The 24,883-nt window shown below is 46.6% G+C and overlaps 2 protein-coding genes and 1 long non-coding RNA gene across 16 annotated transcripts; 2 read left to right on the forward strand and 1 right to left on the reverse strand.

Annotated features, from left to right (window-relative positions):
• The first annotated feature begins 2,058 nt into the window (after positions 1 to 2,058).
• Positions 2,059 to 2,920, forward strand: LOC119331067 (CASP-like protein 1C1). Its single transcript, XM_037604244.1, has 2 exons — positions 2,059 to 2,282; positions 2,363 to 2,920. The coding sequence occupies exons 1-2, from the start codon at positions 2,128 to 2,130 to the stop codon at positions 2,694 to 2,696; spliced, it is 489 nt and encodes a 162-aa protein (XP_037460141.1). The 5' UTR covers positions 2,059 to 2,127; the 3' UTR covers positions 2,697 to 2,920.
• Positions 2,921 to 3,968: 1,048 nt separating this feature from the next.
• LOC119329712 lies at positions 3,969 to 8,553 on the forward strand. 14 transcript variants are annotated; one of them, XR_005159695.1, is made up of 11 exons: positions 3,974 to 4,359; positions 4,430 to 4,592; positions 5,233 to 5,291; positions 5,374 to 5,573; positions 5,647 to 5,686; positions 6,228 to 6,281; positions 6,551 to 6,667; positions 6,783 to 6,891; positions 7,438 to 7,523; positions 7,937 to 8,069; positions 8,163 to 8,553. It is a non-coding gene; the product is annotated as an uncharacterized LOC119329712 (long non-coding RNA). The 14 variants fall into 14 exon arrangements; XR_005159692.1 differs by having other exon boundaries at positions 3,973 to 4,359; positions 6,228 to 6,667; XR_005159693.1 differs by having other exon boundaries at positions 5,374 to 5,686.
• A 3,236-nt stretch (positions 8,554 to 11,789) lies between these two features.
• LOC119327936 (ribonucleoside-diphosphate reductase large subunit-like) lies at positions 11,790 to 16,565 on the reverse strand. Its single transcript, XM_037600996.1, has 17 exons — positions 16,211 to 16,565; positions 16,050 to 16,111; positions 15,871 to 15,958; positions 15,353 to 15,616; positions 15,032 to 15,272; positions 14,870 to 14,946; positions 14,365 to 14,535; positions 14,195 to 14,287; positions 13,947 to 14,096; positions 13,780 to 13,866; positions 13,542 to 13,706; positions 13,344 to 13,463; positions 12,937 to 13,139; positions 12,719 to 12,868; positions 12,487 to 12,634; positions 12,287 to 12,379; positions 11,790 to 12,188 (listed from the first exon to the last, which is right to left on the reverse strand). Exons 1-17 carry the CDS (start codon positions 16,436 to 16,438, stop codon positions 12,069 to 12,071), a joined length of 2,460 nt encoding a protein of 819 aa, XP_037456893.1. The 5' UTR covers positions 16,439 to 16,565; the 3' UTR covers positions 11,790 to 12,068.
• Positions 16,566 to 24,883: the final 8,318 nt, after the last annotated feature.

A 24,883-nucleotide genomic window follows, 5' to 3' on the forward strand; every position in this document is an offset into this window, starting at 1 on the left:
CGCAAAACATGCTGAGGTGGAAAAATAAAAACGATTCGAGTAAAGGACTTGGCTGTAGTGTGATGGCGCACTGCAGAATACGTCAGCAGATTTGATTTGTGTTAATATTATTCTCTCTATAGCAATATGTGGAAACTTATTTTACAGAGCCGGACACTCCTCTTGGTGATTACAATCTTCTATGAAGGACTTGGAGGAGGAACCCGCCTTGCAATGCCGAAGACAATTTACGCGCCGGACTCGTCGTTATTGAAGCCTGGTTCAGGGGCTACTGAGGGAGTCCTGGATTAGGGGGTGTTCGGATAGCCGGACTATACCTTCAGCCGGACTCCCGGACTATGAAGATATAAGATTGAAGACTTCGTCCCGTGTCCGGATGGGACTTTCCTTGGCGTGGAAGGCAAGCTTGGCAATGCGATATTCAAGATCTCCTACCATTGTAACCGACTCTGTGTAACCATAACCCTATCCGGTGTCTATATAAACCGGAGGGTTGTAGCCCGTAGAGGATCAACTCCATACACAATCATACCATAGGCTAGCTTCTAGGGTTTAGCCTCCTTGATCTCGTGGTAGATCTACTCTTGTACTACCCATATCTTCAATATTAATCAAGCAGGAGTAGGGTTTTACCTCCATCGAGAGGGCCCGAACCTGGGTAAAACAAAGTGTCTCCTGTCTCCTGTTACCATCCGACCTAGACGCACAGTTCGGGACCCCCTACCCGAGATCCGCCAATTTTGACACCGACACATAGGACGAAGTGGAAGCTACAATGATGCATTATTGGGTGAAGCTCAATGCCCATGGCAAACTAGATCAATTACCTATGAAGAAGTTCAAGCTCGAGAAGAGGAAGCTTGAGACGAAGCCTGCTTTGGGCATCGATGAAATTTGAGAACTTCTTGAACATCTTTCAGGGAGTGCTTTTGAATTTAAATGGATGGTTGAGTTGCTGTTGATTTGGATATATTTGTCAAAGTGACGCATCTGTTAAAGTGACCAGAGGCAGTCATTTGGTTTTTTTTTTTTTTTTTTTAAGGAAAGTGGCGGGCATTTGGTGACTCCCGTTAAATGGCCTTCGCCACTATTCCTGACCGCGGACACGTCTAAACATGTCCGCAAGCATTTGGTGATGTTCGTATTGGTGAATCGTGTTGGAGTTGCCCTAAGTCTGCCAGCTAACCTTCAGCGTAGGATTCACAAAACAGACACCATTCATAATTTAAATAAAACTAAATAATAATAATAATAATAATAATAATAATAATAATAATAATAATAATAATAATAATAATAATAATAATAAGCAACAACCGAATACAAATCTGAAAGGTAAAAGCGACACCTAACTGCGTTTGTTGGCCAAGAGCAAGCCTTCCTCTTGTTTTTTTTAGCATCAGTAAAGACACAAGCGCTCATATACACGCGCATACACTCATCCCTATGAACGCACACACGCACACCCTACCCCTATGAGCACCTCCGAGAGACTGAGCCGGCATATCATCTTGAGATTTACGAAGTCACCTTAGGCGCCTCGTCGTCGACGGAAACGTCTCCTTCCACTGAAAGTGCATCGCCGAAAATCCTGAAATAAATTTAGGAATAATGCGAGCACCAGGATTTGAACCCTGGTGGGTTGGGGATACCACTGTCCACCTAACCAACTTAACCACAGGTTGATTCGCAAGCCTTCCTCTTGTTGGGATGTCAACATCTCGGTACCATGATAGTAGGGCAACGTGAGAAAATTGTGCGACATTTCTGCTGTTGTCACCACACTTGAATTCGTTTCATGAGAAGAAAATCTTGGCGCTGGGAATGGATCTGACTACCGAATAATGATCATAGAGATACAGGATCTTCCACATGGCGAGACAAGTTACGCTGAAGTTGCTTACCAACAAATCTGCCCACCTATGCACATATAGTTATTCCTACTCTTCCAAGTTCCAACGTAGCTGAACAACCAAAACTACCCCACGAAACCGGACTACGTGTATCTATTTAATCGGCACCGTCCCCCAAGTGTAAAGGATCTTGTTCTCCCCTTGATCAGCACTGACACTGGCTAGGCAAGGTAGCGACCATATACACAACACCCCGTAGTATCAACGCACCGCCATGGCCAAGCTGCACCGGCTCGTCTCCGTCGTGCTCAGGCTCGTCGCGGCCGTCACCGCGGCCGCCGCGGCGATAATCATGGTGACCAGCCGCGAGACCACCAGCTTGTTCGGCCTGGAAATCGAGGCCAAGTTCTCTCACATTCCGTCATTTATGTAAGTAATGTTTCTCAAAAAAAAAACTTATATGTGGAGGTCGTTGCGCATTTTCATTGTTTGATTTGGCATATATGCAGCTTCTTCGTGGTGGCATACGCCGTGGCATGCGTCTACAGCCTGCTCGTCATCCTCGTGCCGCCCGGGGGCGCCGCCTCGAGATTGGTCGTCATGGCCGACGTGGCAATGGGGATGGTGCTCACCGGCGCCGTGGCGGCCACGGGCGCGATCGCGGAGGTCGGGAGGAACGGCAACGAGCACGCCGGGTGGCTGCCGATCTGCGAGCAGGTGCACGGCTACTGCAACCAGGTCATGGGAGCCCTCATCGCCGGGTTCGTCGCGCTGGTCGTCTACTTCCTCATCATCATGCACTCCCTCCACGCCGTCACTGATACCATGTGTCCGTGCCATTAGCTACCATTATAGTGCTGTACCGTCGATGATCTATGTACCGGGTGGTCGCGCAAAAAAAATATTGTGTTGTTCAGTGATTTGTTTTGGTCATCTTCTTCATTTAGTCTGACGGACCAAGGGCGAAATGTGGCGAGATGTTTGAAAAGAAAATATTTTGTTCGTTATGCCGATCATGTTACTATTGATGTTGGAGATTTGAAATGAACAATATTCTTGAACTCGTATTTCTAGGCAAGGTGAAGAGGTGTCAGTCCTTGGTAGTAGTTCGCATTTACTAGCACTTGTATGGAAATGGAACTTGTCTTGCCTACTGGTTTTCAAGGATGTCACCCTCAAAAGAAAAGAAAAAATCAACGATGTTGTCCAACAGAATCTCTTTTTCGAAGAAACTAACCTGCGAGGAAAAAAAACAATTAAGGTCAGTTGGACAGATAAAAGGGACTTGACGCCATTTTCCCATATGACAAGGCAGTTTGGTGAGCTATTCGCACCTACTAGGTTATGGGCGTTAAGGCATCTCTAATTTGGTTATACTTATTTCTTTAAAGTACTCCCTCCGTTCCTAAATATAATTCTTTTTAGATATTTCAAATGAACTACAACATGCGGATGTATATGGACATATTTTAGAGTGTAGATTCACTCACTTTGCTTCGTATGTGGTCCCTTGTTGGAATCTCTAGAAGGACTTATATTTAGGAACAGAGGGAGTAGACTGTAATTCTTTTCTTAAAAAAAATACTAACAAGCCATGTACATTTTGGAATAGAAGGTGCCCCGTGAAGCGAACGTTGCTAGTAGAGAACCAACCGATAAATCGGAATGGAGCTAACGTCTGACATGGACAAGCTAGCGTGCGCTTGCGAAGCGGATCCAATGGCACGGTGGCGGAGCTAGCTTGGGGTGATTGGGGGAGCCGATGGAAAAATATAAACTTTTGGAGGGGTAAAAGTCTGCATTTTCTTCGATCCATGCAGCTATAGAAAAAAAATTCTTCAAAGAATATCCCAAGGCAGGGGGGCAGTGCTCCCCCCCTCCCCCCCGCCCGCCCATCAACATAGCTCTGTTGCTGCAATCTCTACTCGTAATGAAGTAGTTGATAGTCTCCGCCGGTTAATTTTCGTCCCATCAGAGACGGTTAATTTTCGTCCTGGATCCCACCTCCCGCAACCCAGCGATTCTCCTTTTCCGCCCTCAAAACCGACAAAAAAACGGTATGCTATCCCGAGGTCCGTTGTGAAACACTATGGTTCGTCCTAAAAAAATAAATCTGCGACGGTTAACATACGAAGAAAGACCTACGCCACGACCGCCGCCCGCGGGTCGCCCGCTCCCTCGCGCCCCTGTTGCTCCCTCCTCGATCCCGATCTGGATCGAGGGGACGAGGAGCTCCTGCCTCCCCGACGGCCGGCCTCCTCCTCGCCCCGCTGCTGCGTCCGGCGCCGCCACGGCCTCTGGAGCCAGGGAAGCCATGGCCTGAGTTCGGCCTCGAGGTCCCCGCCGCCGTCTCCTGCAGCTTCTGCCCCGCCGCCTCACCGCCCAAGCTCGCCGTCGCACCAACCTCGGCGCCTCGCCGCCGCCGGCTCTGGTCGCCTCCACCTCCGCTCCAGTGCTTAAGGATGGAGGAGAACGGCCTGAAGTTCGTGCTCGATCTGGTGGTCAGGTAAGCTCTTTTTGTCCGCCACCCCTCTATTGATTTTTACAAACCTTTCCTTGAAATCCGGTGCCCGCAGGTTCCCACTTCGGCAAGAGTTCGCCGATGACCTTAAGCACTCCGATCCGGTGCCGCTAAGGCTGCCACCCAGGGGGAGGCTGGCGCTCTTGGCACGGAGGATTCAATTGGTGAATCTGGCTGCACCCTGAGGTTAATCGGGAGGCACCTGGATGGACGAAAAGGTGAGCTGTCTCGTCCCCGTGGTCTGATTGTATATTTAATTTGAGCGCATTTATAGACAGCTATTTAAGTTCAAGGACTCTTGATGGTGATTCGCCAAACAATATATTTAGTTAATTTGAAATCATGGGAGCAGGAATTTGGTTTCGGCGTGTTTCAGGTAGTTAGATGTCGTAAGGTGTTTAGAATTTCAGATAAGAGAAACGTTGCGAACCAGGCTGCATATCAGGAGTCCGTGGATTAAATGTTTTGACAAACCAGTTCATAATTTCCTGAGAAAACACTACTATCTGCAACACACCACCGGACAGAACTCTGTGCGCTTCACGGATGAGCACACTGGAGCAATCGATAAGGAAGTTTGCCGAGGAACCGACGAATAGTATGATTAAACCAGAAATAGGAACAAGTTTCGATTCGTTGGGCGAGGCATACGACTTCTACAACCTGTATTCATGGGAAGTTGGATTCGGTATTAGATATGGGGAAAGCCGACTAAATGCAGAAGATAGAGTGCAATTGTTCACTAAGTTCTGTGGTACGAGATACTATATGTGGTTTTTTTTTTTTTGCAGTTTTGGTTTGAAAAAAGGCATCATGGAGTGAGCTGATGTGCCATCAATTTTTTTTTAATTTTTTCAGGGAAAGCCTAAGGCCAAGAATAGCCGATCATGCATGTATGAGTGTCCCGCGCTGATCAGGTTGCTACATGCAGCTAATAAATAGTTGGTTCATAACTGAGCACATAAAGAATCACAACCATTTGATGTTCGTTACACTCAGGGAGAAGGTTCATTGGCACATAGACTTCTGTGTTAACAGGGCGACAACGTCAAGGATGGCATCTGCTAGAACTCTTTTGTGTTAGATAAATTGATGATTATGTCTGGATCTCCGGGGGCAGACACTATCATACTGAAGCTCAGCCGGACCACGACTGTCAACAGGGTCACCGTATTCTTTGAGGAACACAAACAATCCAGGTATGCATTGCTAACTTTTCTGAACTTTTACATGCTTCAGGCTCACTCCTTGACAACACTTAGCTATCATAAGGATGAGGACGGAGCACAACTCTCTCAATTCCCAAAATGAGGTGGACAACACTTAGCTTACATGTTCTTTGAGGACGGAGGAAGTTTCGCCTTAAACACAACTTTTATCTGCTCTGAAAGAGTTACATATTTTGAAGTTTTTGCAACTCAGCCTAAAAGAGTTGGGTAACCAAACTCAAAATGAGGTGGACAGTGCTCAGCGTGCAGTCACATGGAGTATTAGTTTCATGGGTTAATTTAGCACTGCATATTATTAATTGTGTTTCTATTTTTGTTTCTCTCCAGCAAGCATGACAATAACAAGTTTATATCCATCAGTTTCTTAGTACCCTGTTGGTTTCAGTATTAAATGGCCACAACACTTTCCTATTTTGTTTGAGTTTTCATGTGCTACTCTATTAGGAATAACAACTAAAAACAATGAACGTTTGATTTGATTTCCTTCCCAACACAAGCAACAAATATAATAAATGTCTCGCATCCTTGACTCCAGCAAAAAATTCATTGACTGACATAATGGATCTGTCTATTAATCAAGATTGTATTACTAAACCTCCAGATTGATTATTTTTAGTTATGCAGCACACAGTATTCTCCCCAGTTCTGCTCGATTGGATTGTCAGTTCATGTACTCTGGTAAATCATTATGGAAACTTTGATTATAAGAAACTAATTTGTGTTCCTGTGGGTTTATCTATGCTCCTTTGTCGTTGATGCGCCTATGTTACTGTAATTATTTAGTTCCTCCGCTTCTAGGATGATCTCGGGTTTAGTAGTGATATAAAAAAGCTGTACATTTCTGCGTTTCCTCTGCTATTGTATTGTTTCATCACTTTCTGCTCCTTATGGGCTGCCACTCTTTGACACCCTTTTTGAGCTCAAACATTTTTCGATGTCCCTTGCAGGATCCAAATGAGCTTGGTTACGTACTAAATTATTGTTGAGGATCTCAGGTAATCGTTGCAGTAGAAGATTACGCCCCTGATCATCATTCTCATTTTCAAACTTGCCATTTATCAGAGGTGATTTCTCTTGCCCCTTTCATCGGTTAATTCCGTTTGTTTGGTGGACTGATTCACCACTTGAGTGGATCACCGAGGACTTCTACAATGGGCTATGTTCTTCTTACATATGTAGGATTTGGATGGGGTGCATTCATGCATTATATTGGAGCAAGGACCTGCCGAGGAGGGGGATACCATGGGGAGGCGAACCTGGTAAAATAGGGGTGGAAAGTATACTATAGGTATGTTAGCCGTGGCAAGGAATTGGTGGATTGTTTTCCATTCAGTTGTGTTCAACACTGAAAAATGGTATATCATTTTTTGTCCTTTCCAAATTAAAATATCAATCCATAATTTTTTTGTCATTCACAAATTAAATTATCAGTGTAGAAGTCTATTTGAGCATTCATTTCCTATCATTTTATAAACTAGAAGGCCACGCTAGGTTTCTTAGTGTAGTATTTGGAATGTTTGACCCTGAACTGGCCCTCTGTTCCAACTAACGAAAAAATGACCCTTTGTTGTGATTTTATTTTTTATATGTAAAATGATATTTGTAAAATTTTGTATTCGGTCTGCCATTTGCCAGTGAATTAGGGCTGCATTTTAGATTAGAACCATGAAGTAACTATGATGTGCACCGCTTGGAACCAGAGTGAGTCTAATGAAAGACGGGCATTTGATCATGTTCTATTTAATTATCATTTCGTTCGTTTCGTCGTTCCATCCCTCCCTGAACTGACCTTACCCACAACTCTTACCTTTTCATTTCATTTTATCAAGGAAAGACTGTGGGGTTTGTGTATCCTTATCCAGGACATTGTGAAGGCTTCTGATGCAGTTTACAAGAAGCAATTGGTGAGCTAATTCAGAGGTTAGGCAACGCTTGTCATGATTTTTTATTTCTGAAGCCACATTAGCAAGCATCATAAATATAACTAAATGTTTGCTGGCTTCCGTAATTGCCTACATCAATGTAATCTTCCACACTGAAAACACTCATTTGAGATTTGCAAGAAGCCTGCATACTACTTACTGTTGATGCATTAACATTGCATCCTTCAGAATTAGCAAGCAGGGCATAATGTTAGGTGTCTGTTTGCGGAATTGCTGAAAATAATTGGTCTATTTAATCAATGAGAAATAGGAAGATTCTTGTAAACTGCAGTGTGCTACTTGCTATACTGGCTAAGCTACATGACTTACTCTTTAGTGACATTTCATATCGGCGGTGTGCTACTTGCTATACTGGCTAAGCTTAATTTTGTTCTTCCTGTGAACATGTAGATAAGTGAAATGATAATAAGAAGGTTAAATAATGTTGTTCAATCTTTCCGTCAAGCAACCTGTTTGGCCCCAAATGTCCGCACCGACGCGGTGACGCCCGTGGGCGCCACCGTTCCTTCCTGAAGGGCATCGGGTATTCCCCTTCCCCATGCCCGTCCGCGTACCGGGGGAAACCCTAGGACTTGTCCGGGCAGTAGCGTCATTGTTGTCGTGTTCTTTCTTGAAGGTGTTGCTTGGCATGCGGAGGTTCAAGGTGCTAGGAGCGAGGTGGTAAATCTCCGGTGGGCGCAGCGGTTGCGGGTCATCATCATTTTCGTCGATCCGACGCTGTCGACATTATTTTCTCTCTTCTTTCTCTTTTTTTTTTCTTTTGGGCGTGCTTGTGCTGTTTGCCCCAGCATTGGACTCTTGGTTGTATTGGGTTGTTGCTATATCTATATAGCGGGGCGAAAGCCTATTTCGTAAGATTCTTCCATGAATTCAAGACTTGGCAAACCACTCCCATTACAAGGTTCCATAACACATGCTGGATTTGTATGTCAAGATATCTGAAGGGCAAAAACTTAGTACATCTATTCTGTTTTTTTAATAAATCTCCCTCTTGAAATGAGCTACAACTACTAACGAGTTATTCTTCTCATATCTGTAAGAACACATTTCAATATATGGCTTCTATTAGGGCGACTTGATTGAGTACCGGCGAATTACCTTCAAAATGATTAAAGGAATGCGAAGATGGGCCTTCTTGAGTTTTGACCACGCCTAATAATACTTATGAATTATGGCTACTCTCCATGCAGTTTGGTACGGTTATTTCACCAACTAGCCCACTACTATGCGCTGGAAGTTATATTGTTACTTAATAGAGGCTACCCATTCTAAACTTCTTCTCTTTGACTGTGTTGTCAGATTAGTACATCCAATGGAACCTGACATTAATGATAAATTCCCTACAATGACAGTGTGCTTTATATGAAAAGGGTTGAATATAATTACCAAAGTTTGATGGACGTTACGTGGCATGCCAGTCATGCATATGGAGCACAAATGCAAATGTTCGTATTGTATTGACGATGCTCCCTTTTGAAATTAACATGCTTTGCCAATTATTTTGGACATGATGTATTAGCTTATTATTTGTCAGCCTATAGGTTTTATGTGAGTGAAAACTAAATATCATAATTCTCAGACTGTTCTTGCCAACACCTCCATATCAACTAGGTATGCAATGCATTATACTCCCTCCGTTCCTAAATATTTGTCTTTATACGGAGCAAAATAAGTGAATCTACACTCTAAAATATGTGTATATACATCCGTATGTGATAGTCCATTTGAAATTTCTAAAAAGACAAATATTTAGAAACCGAGGGAGTATAAGATTATTTTTGTTGTTTTTCCTTGTCTGTATTTTTAATTATGGTTATTACTTTCTGGAATAATCAACAGTTTAATCTATACTATTAAAGGGGAGCATGTAGGTCGTTTTGTTTCTGGGAGGGTGAGGCGCAGCCTCACGAATGAGTGGAGAAGACAGTGTGCTCTGGGCCTCCTCCAAGCCCGCCGGCGACTTGTCGATTTATTGCTCTTCCCTTACAAGGTATGATATTCTTCTTCCCTTTGTATGTGTCCTCTTGCAAACATGCAGTTCTTGATTTGGTTGATGAAAGTAGTCTAGGATTTGACTAATTCTCTTCGAAAATGGATTGTATTAGTTTGATTAGGTAAATATCTTCCCTGACAAGATCAGATCAATTTCCCCACCCTGTGATATTTGTTTGATTTCTTGAATTTAGCCAAGCGCCTTTGCCATGCGCCCCTAATTCCCCATCATTCTTTTTGTCACAGCTTGTCAGAAGTTGAAATTCCTTTCGGCATAGATCCCAACACCTTGGTAATACTTGAATTTGTCCTTGCATCTTCAATAAATCAAGCACTGGATTCACTAAATCTATTCAAGAGTTAAAATACTTTGTTTTTATATTTTTCAGTGAGATTTCTTAGCTGCTCGATCGCCTGATTTTATGTACTTTTTTTCAATAATATGAAATAATCTTTTTTATAACTTATTATAACCATGATTGGGAGTATCTGCCCCTGCGTATGTACTCTTAGTGATCCTGTAGGGTTGGGATGTTACGTTGCGTATGTCTTTTGCTGCAGTATTTCCTAATGGTAACATGTATGGTTCCAAATGCCTATGTAATAGTTTTCCACACAATTGTGTAACGCAATCAAGTTTCTGGTTGCAGCATCTTGGAACATTAATTTTAAGGAACAAAATCCTCCATGTTTTGTCTTTAAATAATGGATAATAACAATGGAAATGCTCCGCTAGACGACCCATCATTTGATAGATAGCACCTGCATAAAAAGGCGTCCAGGTGTTATCTAGAATCCTAGATAGAAACTGCATAAAAAGGCGTTCAGGTGTTATCTATCGTTTGTAATGGAGTGCATGATAAAGTTGTTCTATATTCTTAAACAACTTCCTTTTATTTTGTGTATCAGCTGAGTTAGTCTACGTCGTTGAATTGCATTTTTTTATCTAAATATACATTGCAAGTAAAGTAAAGTTCATTTTTCTACACATGAAATCTGACATGTATTATGTTATATATGCACCAAGTAAATTTTTAAAAGCCCGTGGCAACGCACGGGCGTTATACTAGTGGCAATAACAAATGAGGGGGTAGTGTACTGTGGGGTGGTAACGGCGACTATAGAGGCGTCAATGATGCAAGTGATTCATGTGCTGGTTAGTTGGGGATGATCTGACTAGCATAGCCTCTGGAGAAGACGAAAGTGTCCACTTAGGAGGCACTGACATTGCTCGGTATAAAAAAGATACAACATGCTGAACTATGACGTTGAGCATTAAAACAACAGAGATTGAATTTCTAACCAAAAAATCTAGCTAATCATGATTTAAATGGTTCAAATTCCAAAATAATATTTGTGATGACTAGGGAATGTAAGACAAGATAGAAACAGCAACCCTAAAATTTCAGTGGCACATGACTCCCTCCAATATCTACTCATCAAAATGTTTTCAGAATTTTCACAGTTTCCAGCTCAATATTTAAAATTTCTGAAGTAAAGGGACCATCTGCTCCTGAGAACAGAAAATCCACTCTCCACATTGGGCTTGATAAGGCCCTTCCCAGTGCTCCACCGTGGACAGGTGTTAAGCATGCCACATAAGCGGAAAAATGACATGGCACATCATTTAAAGAGGAGAGAGAGCACTTTGGTGACCCCAGGAAGAACCAATGCCAAGCACGAGAACCTAGGCAAACCATTTAAATGAAACAATTTGACCAATGCATGAAAGACTTTAGGTGTTAACTCATTAAATAAAGTGTGCTTAGCAACAACAAGTTAAGCACCTACGCATTGGGGAGTTGAGTTGCTAAGGTATTTAATGCACTTAGCACCTCATCTAAGCACCATTGCATTGGGAGAGGTCTAAGTACTCCCTCCTTAAACACGTTTATATCACAAGTAGTGAATTTTCTCTTATATTAGTTTACAGAGGGAGTATCTCTTAAATTCATAGAAAAGGTAAGGGAAAACATAGTAACATAAAGAAAATAAATTGTCACACTATTCATCCAATTGGAAGAATAGAGGAATTTATCTACAAAGAGCTAATAGAGGGAGTATCTCTTAGATTCATTTATTAGTGCTAATATTAGCTTAACAACTAAGTCACATTATTAGTGCATATCTCTCCCAGCGTACAAGGGCTAATACTCATTTATTAACAAGCAGCACCAGTTCTAGTTTGAACCCAAAGACAAATTGACAGGAAAAATCAAAACCATCAAAAACGATTGCACATTAATGGATGTAAGTATAACAACACCAACAGGACAAATCAATAACACAAACAATGATACATATATACACAGCTGCAGCAACCCATGTTTTTAGATAGTACAAATACAACACAAGCCAACGTTGGCAACTCAGCCATCAAGGGCTGCCCAGCAAAGGAACTCATCAGATCTTAAACCCAACCACACCTACATAAACGACTCACTTCTCACATTATTAAGCACCAATGATCAGACCGTTTGGTTGTGTAATGCTGCCTTGGTTAAGAGAAAAATAGATGCAACGGATGCATCTAACTCCCGCATGCCAGGCACTCTTCCCGGTTGTTCAAGGAGCAAACAACTTGCGCCATTTTGGCTTCGTCGTCTTCCTCTGCTAGTTTGCCATTGGTTCCATTAGTGCCATTAGCATCCTGCAAAAAACATGCGTATTCGTTATGAGTGGTAATGTTTTGAGCAGCTGGGTTGGAAAGAGAGCAAAACAGATGGAGCCAAGGTCTAGAACACGTACCCCATTGACCTTCAGAAAGCCAGTATCCACAGTAAACTTGATTGCATCAGCAGCTGCCCTTGTTCTCAAATAGTACATCCCAGTTTTCAGGCCCTGACACCAACCAAAGATTAAACACACCATTGCTTGCAGTTTTAAGATTTGATACAAAATGTTGAGGGTTAAAGAAAAAAAGCTTCAGAATCCCCATGATGAGTTACCTTGGACCAAGCATGGAAATGCAACGAAGTTAGCTTTGCAAAGTTTGGTTGATCCATGTGGACATTAAGGCTCTGGCTCTGGTCGATGTAGCATCCACGATCAACAGCCATGTCAACCAGAGTTTTCTGCTTAATCTCCCAAACAGTCCTGATACAATAATTGAGTAAACTTTCAGATACATATATCGACCGCATCCAGTAGAATGTAATGAGAGGAGGGTGAACCACATACTTGTAAATTGCTTTAAGATCATCAGGGATTTCTTCCATCTTCTGAATAGAACCATCTTCATAAATTATCTTATTTTTCAGAGCAGGTGTCCAGATACCCATCTCAGTCAAGTCATGGAGAAGATGCTTGTTAACCACAACAAACTCCCCACTGCAAAAAATGACAAGAAAATCAATGATATGCACATGGAATTCAGAATGTGTACTGTATTTACAAACCTTAGAACCCGCCGACTGTATATGTTAGATGTGTAGGGTTCAAAGCACTCATTGTTGCCAAGAATCTGACTAGTGGAAGCTGTGGGCATTGGAGCCACCAGAAGAGAGTTTCTTACTCCAACTTTGGAAATAGTTTCCCTCAAAGTTGGCCAGTTCCATCTGGTCGATGGCACTACATTCCACATGTCAGGTTGGATAATACCCTGGAAGGAAGTTGGTAGAGAACAAAAGTTAGGAAGAAGATTACTTGTTACTTTCCAACCAGTGATTCAGTCACTAAGGTGAGTGGATGCAAATTATGGGAAAATTGGACAAAAAACTACACCAGGAAAGGCAACATTAGACTGTTCTGTTTTAAAAATTGGACTCCTTTCACTAAGAGAGATCTGTAGAGGTGAGAGGCAAACCTTGCTGACAGGGCTCCCTTCATATGTTTCATAAGGGCCTTCTTTAGCCGCCAGTTCAGCAGAAGCTTTCAGAGCATGGTAGTAAATAGTTTCAAAAATATCCCTATTCAATTGCTGAGCCTGAAAAGGAGAATGCATTTGTTACATATTGGCTAAGCCAGAAAGGAACAGATGCCATAGTTTAACTGGGAAAGGTACCTCAGGTGAATCAAATGCCATGCCAAGTAACATGAATGTGTCTGCCAAGCCCTGAACCCCAATACCAATTGGCCTGTGTCGCATATTAGACCTCCTTGCAGTTTCAACCGGATAATAATTCATATCAATTATTTTGTTTAGATTGAAAGTAACAGTTGAAGTAACCTGGCAAAAACAGTATGTTAGAACATTAATTGGCAGGCCAGAAATGAGGATCTACAGTGGGATCCGAGCAAACCTCGCCTAGCTTGTCAAAGTCAAAGTATCTATTTTTTGATCCATTGCTACCAGCAAGCTTAGATGGATGGGACTCTATTGGGACACCCTGCAACAGAAGTTTATTGTAAGGCATAAGAATACAACCTCCATCACAATTATAGAATCCAGGGCCCTGAGAATGTATACCTTTTCCCTTACAAAACGTGGTAAAGCAATAGATGCTAGGTTGCAGACAGCAGTTTCCTCAGGACTTGTGAACTCAATTATCTCAGTGCACAAGTTTGAAGATTTGATTGTGCCCAGATTCTGCTGGTTACTTTTCCTATTGCATGAATCCTGCAGATAAATTAAGAGCATTAATAAATCATTGGAACCAGATCATTGACAGCATCAAAACTTGGAATACAATCTAATGTTTTGACATTGAATTGTACCTTATAGAGCATATAAGGTGTGCCAGTTTCTATCTGTGCCTTCAAAATGTCAAACCAGAGGGTCTGTGCCGGAATAACCTTTTTTGCTTTGCCCTGAAACCAGAAAGTGGGTTACTGAAGAGCGTTCCTTTTTAACTCAATGTACTATATAGATAGAGTTTTGAACTTACTGCTTTCTCATATTTCTTGTACAATTCCTCAAACTTCTCACCCCAGCAATCAGCCAACCCCGGAGCTTCATTTGGACAAAACAGGGACCAATCCTCATTATTTTGTACTCTTTGCATGAATAGATCAGGAACCCAGAGAGCAAAGAAAAGATCCCTTGCGCGGTTCTCCTCCTGTTAAATTGGCATTCATCAGAACTCCTTCTAGAGATGGCATATGGCAGAAAAACAGATCACAAACAAAGCACATAGGTTTGGATCACAGTAAGCAGATAACTATTTAAACAGAAAAAAAGTACTACATCAATATTATGTTAAAATCCACTATTCTCTTGCATGGGCATAAATTACAGCAAACTAAGACTTGAAAGGCATCTGTGGGATGGGATGCTCTTTAAATGTACAAGGTAAAGTTGAATGCCATAGAAAGCACAGAAGATTTGAATGGTTATGGACTTCAGTTGCAAAACGAAAACAGTAATTAGATAATGCTGGGCTAACATTTTACCTTCCCATGGTTCTTCCTCAAATCAAGGAACTCGAAAATATCAGCATGCCAGGGCTCCAGGTATACAGCAAAGGCACCTGAATTTTGAAAAATGTATGAATTTCAGAAGACTATGGAAATAGAGTTGCTCATAAAAACTATTAACAGAAGAGTAATGCGCACCCTTTCTCTTGCCTCCACCTTGATCTACATAACGAGCAGTATCATTGAAGACACGTAACATAGGAACAATTCCATTGGATGTTCCATTTGTTCCTCGGATGTAACTCCCAGTAGCACGAATGTTGTGAACAGAGACGCCAATCCCTCCAGCAGATTTGCTGATGACAGCACATTCCTTCAGAGTATCATAGATTCCCTCGATGCTATCATCTTTCATGCAGATAAGGAAACAGCTGCTCAACTGCATCATGAAGGATGAAACTGTAAGTAAACAAATTCATGGTCCACATTGAGGATTTTTGTTGGCAGATCACACATTACCTGAGGTCTCGGGGTGCCAGCATTGAAAAGGGTTGGCGAAGCATGAGTAAACCAGCGCTGGGACATGAGATGGTAAGTTCTGATGGCAGAGTCAATGTCATCCTTGTGGATCCCTACTGAAACTCTCATTAACATGTGCTGCGGCCTTTCAACAACAACTCCACCGAGCTTCAGGAGGTAAGACCTCTCCAGAGTCTTGAAACCGAAGTAGTCATAATCAAAGTCCCTGTCGTAAATTATCTCGCTGTCCAAGCGAGCAGCGTTCTGGAAGCAAATGTCACAACATCAGAAGCAGCACGGCACATGTTAAAACAACGTGCATCGTGGAACAAACAGAGTAGAGCAGAGCAGGGCATACTAGAATACATCACATCATCCTATTCCGATGGAGATTAAATAATTGTAAAGGAACAGTGAATTCAGAGCAAAAATATTAGTATATTCGACTGTCCCCCGCATATTGATCTACAGTATAAAACAGTTATCTTGAGGGATTTCGTGTCAGAAATGGGCCTCACCTTCATGATGACTTCGTAGATATCCTCGGCAATCAGCGGAGACAGCAGCCCAGATCTCTCGTTGTAGTGCAGGTACATGTCCTTAATCCTGCACCCACAGCCCACAATTTATCAATACCCGCCCAAATCCACGAAATCCAACCGAACGAACCATGGCAGAAACAGGCGTGATGACTTACGTCTCGGAGAAGGACTTCTTGGTGTTCTTGTGGAGGTTGGACACCGCAATCCTCGCCGCGAGCTTCAGAAGAGCGATAAACAAACGTCAGTGAGGAGACACCGAGAGGGGGCGACGGAAGCGGAACGGAAGGGAAGAGATAGATCGGGAGGGGGGACGTACGGAGGCATAGTCGGGGTGGGAGGCAGTGAGCGCGGCGGCGGTCTCGGCGGCGAGCTCGTCGAGCTGGCTGGTGGTGACGCCCTTGTATACCCCCGCGCAGACCTTCTGCGCGACCAGCACCGGGTCGCAGTGCTCCTGGCTGAGCCCGTAGCTGAGCTTCTTGAGCCGCGCCGTGATCTTGTCGAAGTGCACCGTCTCCGTCCGCCCGTCCCGCTTCACGACGTACATCTCGGCCGCCTCGGGGGCCTTCCGTCGAGCAGGTTGCGCGCGCCGCCGCCGCCGCGGTGTTGGATGGATTGGGTGAGGGGAGGGGGGGTGGGCGGTTGGTGGTGCCGTCGTAGGGTTTGGGGCCTCGCGCGGGCCGGTTTAAATGCCTTCCTGGCGCGCCCAGGCCGCCAATAATTATACGCCGGCGAAAAATTCCGCGAAAATGTTTGGGTTTGGACGCGGCTTGGCGCGAGAGCGGGGAGCCGTTTCCCGCGCGGGTTTTGGCGCTGCCTCACGGGCCTCCCGGCGCAACAAGTAGGCCACGCACGGCACTGGTGTGTGGGCCGGAGGCCGTTCGGGCCCACGCGTCGGTGGGCTCCTCTGGGGCCTGGCGTGTCCCTCTGAGTGGGGGCTGACGGGTGGTCCGGGGGTGTCAGTGGTGCGCGTGGGAGAGGGCGGGAAACCGAGGCGGAGGGGGGAGCGTGGTGGGGAAGGAATAAGGATGGTTTGTTTTTGGGCCGGCCGCTGATTTTGGGCGCGGCGGCGTGGACTTTGGGGAACCGCCGGTATGATTTTCGGCTTTGTTTTCTCGGTCGAGCAGCTGTTTCTTCCCGGAGAAGGTGGCGCGGCGACCGTTGAGATCTGGAGGAGTGCTCGGTCCAGAGGGGTGTTGCGAATCGAATTCGGTTGCAAGTGTGTGCGAGGGAAGGAACCAGTGCCGACGTACGCAGATGCTGATGCGGTGGCCAGTGGTAAAAATGCGTTGATCTGTTCTGGCCTTTGCAGAAAAAGGTTGAGGCTGCATCGCCAAACGGAATGCTGTCACTTTTCCCCCTTTTTTTGAGCGTTGGATGAGCACGCCCTTCGTACGAAGAGGTAAAAGCACCCGAGGTACCTTAACTTGCATGGAACGTGATGATTTAGTCTCAAACTTGTAAAATGCAACTCCATCATACCCCAACTTGCACTAGATGTAACGATTTGGTCCCGGGCCCATCACAGCGCGACAATTGGCAGCCACGTGGCCGGCCCGATCGTGGCCTGCACTTTTGCAAAAAACACCCTGCCATCTTTTGTAGTTAATCCGCAATACAAATCTGTCTGAAGTTTCACACTGGATCTGAAACGGAGGAAGTGGTTGGTAAATATTGACTCCTCTCGATCTAAAGTAAACGGTGGGAACATCACTTTTTCTTTGTAGAAGGAAAATGTTCAGAGTTACAGTAAGCTTTTTTTATTTCACTTCACCTTTTTGTGTGAAGAATTTTATTTCACTTCTCAGGGCAGGGGGTAGTCAGAGCTGAGTTGAGACGTGCTTGAAAGCCTATGTGACATAAAATAATTCTATTATAACAGGAGACTCGCCTTCTGCTTTTTGACTCTCACACACCTATGAACCGCCAATCGGTGGCAAGGCCATGGGCAGTTTGGCGTTTGTGTCATGATTCTAACTATTCTCTCCGTCTCAAAATGTAAGACATTTTTGACACTATAATAGTGGCAAAAAAACGTTCTACATTTTGGGACAGAGGGAGTAGTTGTTTAGTTGATTTCCACCGAACCAGATCTTAACTTCCAGTTTGGCGTGTGTGTCATTATTTCTAGCTTGGTTAGCTCCACCATCATCCTTGTGCTTTGGTTTGTTGTTTCATGTCCTCCCAGTTTCGTACCTTCTCCAGCCAGTTGATCTTGCTTTTTTTTTATCGCAGAGATGAGACCTTGTTATGCCATCCCTATCGTTTGGCAGGGCCGTCGCCAAGAATTTGGGGGCCCGGGATGAAATGCAGATATGACCTTCTTTTTAAAAAGTTTCATGGTCAAGTAACTCTCCCTTGATTGTAGAATTTGAGATGTGTCCACATTTAGAAATACACCTAATATCAATGCCAAAAAGTGAACGTACCAAACTGATCTCATGTTGGTCTTATACCTATATATATATATATAGAAAAGCATCATCCGGCTAGTATCAATTCTGCTACAGTTTGCGCATTGTAGACAACTAGTACTACTAGAAAATCTATCGTGGTAATTAGGAATAGGAGCGCTGGCTACAACTAACGGGAAAAAAAAAATCTAGTAGCGCATGATGAAAAAATCTTGTCACATGATTGATCCGTTCATAGGCTTACCAAATCTAAACAGAACGGCAAAACTGACAAACAGAGCAGGCGGTAGCCGGTGGATGAACAAGTAATTGGCCTGTGTACTGTGTTTGTACTCAGATCGGTGCACCGGCCGGTGAGATCGTCCGTACCCTCGTATAGGAAGCGAGCCGAACATGTACTGCGGGCAGACATAGCGATTGGTGTGGGCGGTAGGCAGGCGATCAGAGCCGCAAATAAAACCTACTGGAGAAATAGCGATTGGACATCTGGCAAGCAATCAATCGTAGGCCTGCTTGAACTCCGTATGATGATAATGGGCTGGATTATTGGCCGCTTTTTCCAAATTAAACTTTACCTAATGTTGTTACCATATGAATGGAAGGCGTTTCATGGAGGGAAAGAAAAGCTGCAGAAGCCGGAGATCAAGGAAAGATGGGTGCCACCGGAGGAGGGTTGGGTTAAGGCAAATTTTGATGGAGCTGTTTACAAACAAGGAGCAATGTGTGGTGTGGGTGCTGTCCCACGGGATCATTCAGGAGCTTTTAGAGCTGTTACTTGTCATCTCTTTGATGGAATCGCCGATCCGGAGGTTGCTGAAATTTATGCTTGCAAACGAGCTCTACAGGTGGCGGCCGAACTCAACACATCCAAGCTGCTGTTGGAGACGGACTGTGCTAATCTAGCAAAGGTGGTGTGTGCGCAAGAGAAAACTCTCTCTGTAGTTGGACCCCTGGTGGAGGAGATCAAGGAGAGGATGAAAATGTTCCAAGAAGTGAAAGTGTCTTGGGTTAGGCATAGTGTTAATGCTGCCGCGGATAAGTTAGCTAAAGTAGGGTTAAGCGATAGACTGTGTAAGGTTTGGTTTGCTGTCCCCCCAGATTGTATTTTGGGCACTATGTCGGACGAGATTCCTAATCTCCTTTAATTAGTCAATAAAGTGGCAGTAGTTGATTCTTAAAAAAAAAGACGATATATTGTCTCACTTGAGCGAAATGCACGAATGGTCACGGTTTGTCTCTGGCCACGGCCAAAGAGGAACTATAGAGTAAAAGAGAAAATCCTCACACTGGAGACCGGTACGCTGGAGATTTGAGATGCAAGTTGATCAGACAATCCGCACCGGCCCTTGATCTGCACAATGGGAATGATTCAGTTGATGTTAAGAACTGGGATTTTGCAGCCAACGCAGTACAATTAATCTATCAGCGCAGAAAAGTCAGACCCTAAATAGACTCGAAGCTACACATAAGTCATAGTCAGTCATGCTTCCTGTTGGCATAGTTACAGTGGGGAATTTTATGAATACATAGTTTCAGATCCACGAGTTAATTAGACAAGACGGCAGGGTGTTTTTTGTAAAAGTCCAGGCGAGGACCGGTCTGGCCACGTGTCTGCCAATTGTTGCGTTGTGATAGGCTCAGGACCAAATCGTCACATCCAGTGCAAGTTGGGGTATGGTGGAGTTGCATTTTGTAAGTTTAGGATTAAATCATCACATTCCATGCAAGTTAGGGTACATGGGGTGTTTTTACCTCCTTTGCGAAAGTTCAGATTCACGCGAGAGATTTACTGCCATCGTCTCCTTTTTACTGAGATCATCTCCTGGGAGAGAGAATTTGAACGAGCAAATCTTAAGAGCAACTCCAACGGCCCGACCCAAATGGACGGTGATTTTGTCCGTTTTTTATCCGTTTGGTCGGCCAGACGGACACGGATGTCCGTTTCCGCATTTGGGTCGGCGCGTGCGTTCAACGCTGGCTGAACCCATTTTTGACGGCGCAAAAAAAATGAACGCGTGCATATTAAAAAAACAACATTAATTAAACATTAAAGCCAGCCACGAAGGCCGGTGAGAGTCTACGCGTCCACATTTGCATTAAAAAAACAGCTTAAATTACGAGACGGTGCGCTGCCCTAGGCGTCCTCATTGTCGTCCTCGGGGTCTGTGAGGTCGATGAGCGTTGGCGCCGGCCCGGCCCAGGCGAACACCGTGTTCCAGAGTGCCGTCATGTCGGGCAGTGCCGGCGCAGGCAGTGCCGGCGCGGGGGGTTGTGCGGCCGCCTGTGCAGCCGTGGCCTGGCGCGCCTCCTCCTCGGCCTCGCGCTGCTCCTCCTCGAGGTCACGCTCGAGCATCTTGAGGTACTCGTCGTCACGGCGCTCCTCGGCCACCCTGATGATGAGTCAGTGCTCGAGGTACGCCTGCTCCTGCGCCGGCGTCGCTCCCATCCAGACCGGCGGTGTGCGTACCCATTCGCGCACTACTCCCGTCCAGGAGTAGCGCTCGATGGGGGACGACTCGGGCTCCGCCTCCGGCTTGATGGGGGACGGCGGGGCCACCGGCGGCACCACGCTGTCGCCCGCCGTGGAGAGGGCAAGGGCCTGCGCCATTGCCGCCTCGTACCGAGCCTCTTCTTCCGCCTCCGCCGCCAACGCCCTGCGCTGCTCGTCCTACTCGCTCTCTCGGGAGACGGCCGCAAGTGCCGCCTGGCAGGCGTCCTCCGCCGCCTGGTCCTCCTCGCGGACGACGAGCGCCGGTGGCGGCGACCTCCGGTCGACCTTGCGCACGCCCCGTCGCCTCGCCTCCTCGTGCTCGAAGGCGAACACCTCACCCAGTTGGGCGAGTCGGTTGCGTAGGCGGCCTCGCGGCGCTGCTCCGGCGTCAGCAGCGCCCGCCGGCGCCGCACCTCCTTCGCGTGAACACGAGCCGACCGCGGCGCCGCAGGCACTGGGATCCTCTCTGGATCCAGATGTCAGTCGTGCGGCAGCGTCACGTCGGGATACGATAGAGGTTGGCGGTGCTACCAGTGCCACTCCACCTGGTGCACTGGCACGTTCACGTGTTGCCTTTGCTGGCGAGGCGCCGGCGCCGGCGGAGGCGGGAGGAAAGGGATGGCGTGGGACTTGCCCTTGGCCTTGCTGCCGCTGGCGCCGGAGAAGAGGCCCATCTCTGCTGTGGTTGTGGTGGCTAGGGTTTGCTGGTGACGAGGGAGCAAAGGATGGCAGATGTGGACGGCGAGTTTGGATGAGGACGGCCCCGCCTCACGGTCGGCTTAAAAAGGACGAGCGTCGTCGCTGACGCGTGGGCCCGTCGTCATAAATTAAGCTGACCGCGTGGGCAGCGGGTAGTTGGACGGCCGCCATGTGGGGACGCGGCGGACAGCGGGAAGGCGCGCGAAGCGTCCGTTCGGCGTCCGCGCCGACGCATTTGGGGCGCGAATTTGGGCCGCAAATGCGTCGGTGCGGACACGACGCAGACGTGATTTGGGTTTGGGTCGGCGCGTTGGGCCGCCACTTTTGTCCGCGCCGACCCAAACGGACGCAGGCGGACGAAATTGGTTGGCCCTTTGGAGTTTCTCTAAAAACATCTCCACCTTATCGTTAACCATCGTCGCTGGAATCAAATTCAGGAGCCATAAACTGAAACCTACTGATGGCTAAGGCCAACTCCGCCGCGCGACTCTATCCTGTCCGCCCCCGTCCGTTTGGGGTAAAAGGGACAAACGAGACGGCCCAGCGCGCGGGCGCAAACGGACTTTTGTCCGCTTTGTGTCCGCTTTCGACCCATCCCCGGCCCAAGTTTGCGCCGGTTTTGGGGTGAAACGGATAGCGCGCGGACGGGCGGAACACGCGCGCTTGTCCTCCCCTGGCCCGCCTGTCGGTGGGAGAAACCAACCCCCCACGCCCATTTGGCGCCATTTCCCCCAAACCCCCCACGTCCCTCCCGCTGCCCCTCCCTCCCCCGTCCACGGCCGACGCCCCGCCGAGTTTCAACGGCCTGGCCGTCGACCCGCCCGCAAAGGTGAAGAATAAGGAACCAAGGAAGCCGCGGTCGGAGTGCACGCCGGAGGAGATCGCCAAGTTGGACGCGGAATTGGCGAAGAGGAGGGAACAGAGAGCGGTCATCAAGGTCAATGCCGCCGCGGCCAAGTTCACCGCCCAGCGCGATGAGCTGGAGGCCACGCGGCGCAAGGCCGCGGCTGACAAGAAGGAGGACCTCATCAACAAAGCGCACGCCATCCTCATGCTTGGCATAGGCCGTCCAGCCGGGTTCCCTGCAGCAGAAGCACAAAAGAAGAGGAAGAGCATTCGCATGGGTTCATACACACAAGATGAGGACAAGTTGATTTGCCAAGCTTGGATGGAGATTAGCCAAGATCCGAGGACCGGCGCGCAACAAAAGGGCATTGTTTTGTGGATGAGAGTCCACAAAATATTCCATGAAAGGAAGATGTTTGAGCCCTACCAAATTACAAGCAACCGTGGCATCGGCTCGATTCAAAAGAGATGGTTGTTCATCCAACAAGTGTGCAACAAGTATTGCGCCACATTTGAGAGCGTTGAAGCACAGCCCGTGAGTGGTCTCGGCGTTGGGGACATGGTATGCTCTCCTCCTCCTAGCCCTTTCCTTGCTACGACCATGAGACTTCGGCCGTGTATATGTTTGCATGTTCACTTGTTGTTGATCATGTGGTGTAGGCATTTCAATCCTTGGAGGCATTCAAGGCCCAGCACAATGACAAACCATTCACTCTAACGCATTGTTGAATGATCATCAATAATTGCCCTAAGTTTAAGGACCAATACCGTGAACTACAAAGGAAGAGAGGACTGAAGACGGCCAAGTTCGCCGGAGGTGGAGATGGCGAGGCGTTGAAGAGGCCGAGGGGCAAGACCAACTCCAAGGTTGATGACATGCGTGATGCCTCATCCATGGCATTGCATGACACTTTGCATGGCATGATGTCCAAAAGGATGTGAGGGACGAGAAGAAGCGGCAAAGCAAGGCGGAGCAAATGAAGCAATACCTAGACCTTCAAACAAAGAAACTTGAGATGGAGAAGGCGGCCAAGAGGAGGAAGATCGACATGGAGGAGGCGGCCCGGCAAAGGCAGCTCGACATCGAGGCCGACAACGTCAAGGCCAGGAAGAGACAGCTCGACATCGAGGCCACGAATGCCGCCACCAAAGCGAAGGAGGTGGCCCTTGCGATCATGAGCGTGGACTTGTCGAAGATGAGCGACAAGACGAGGGCCTGGTTCGAGGCCAAGCAGAAGGAGATGCTCGACGCCGAAGGCCTGAACTAGGTCATCCGATCGGTCGTGGCCGTTCTTTTTGGAGGCTGGCATGGGTGCCGCCCGCTGGGCCGCTGGCTGTGTGCCAGCGAGAAAACATTCATTTTGGTGGTCGGCTGTGTTGCCGGCCGCTGGCTGTGTTGCCGGCGAGGACAACTATTAATTTTGGAGGCTGGCTGATGCCGGCGATGGACGTGTAGGCCGCTGGCTCTGTTGCCGACGTGATGAACCGGGGTCGCTGGCCTGAACTAGGGCTTGGCATTTCAAGCGTTGCTTCTGGTTTTTTAAATAGACGCGGACAGGATGGGGCAAATGGATGCGGCCGCGCACTGGGCGCACGGCCACCGCATCCCAGAACACGCACGGACATGACCCCAAAACCCTACCCAAACGGACAGAATCCAGACAAAACGGACGTCCGTTTGGGGTCGTGATACGTCCATTTTGCATCATGCTTTTATATCGATATTTATTGCATTATGGGTTGTTATTAGACATTATGTCACAATACTTATGCATATTCTCTCTTATTTTACAAGGTTTACATGAAGAGGGAGAATGTCGGCAACTGGGATTCTGGGTTGGAAAAGGAGCAAATATTAGAGACCTATTCTGCACAGCTCCAAAAGTCCTGAAACTTCACGGAAGACGTTTTCAGAATATATAAAAAATACTCAGCGGAGGAGATTCACCAGGGGGGCCACACCCTGCCCACGAAGGTGGGGGCGCGCCCTACCCCCCTGGGCGTGCCCCTACCTCGTGGGCCCCTGGTGGCCCTCCGGTGGCCATCTTCTACTATATGAAGTCTTTCGATGGGAAAAAATAAGAATCCATTTTCTCGGACGAAACTCCGCTGCCACGAGGCGGAACCTTGGCGGAACCAATCTAGGGCTCTGGCGGAGCTGTTCTGCCGGGGAAACTTCCCTCCCGAAGAGGGAAATCATCGGCATCGTCATCACCAACGCTCCTCTCATCGGGAGAGGGCAATCTCCATCAACATCTTCATCAGCACCATCTCCTCTCAAAACCCTAGTTCATCTCTTGAATCCAATGCTTGTCTCTAAGTCCGGGATTGGTACCTATGGGTTGCTAGTAGTGTTAATTACTCCTTGTAGTTGATGCTAGTTGGTTTATTTGGTGGAAGATCATATGTTCAGATCCTATATGCATATTAATAGCCCTCTGATTATGAACATGAATATGCTTTGTGAGTAGTTACGTTTGTTCCTGAGGACATGGGAGAAGTCTTGCTATTAGTAGTCATGTGAATTTGGTATTCGTTCGAT

The sequence above is a fragment of the Triticum dicoccoides genome, chromosome 7A, assembly GCF_002162155.2.
Source record: "Triticum dicoccoides isolate Atlit2015 ecotype Zavitan chromosome 7A, WEW_v2.0, whole genome shotgun sequence".
NCBI classification, from domain to species: domain Eukaryota; kingdom Viridiplantae; phylum Streptophyta; class Magnoliopsida; order Poales; family Poaceae; genus Triticum; species Triticum dicoccoides.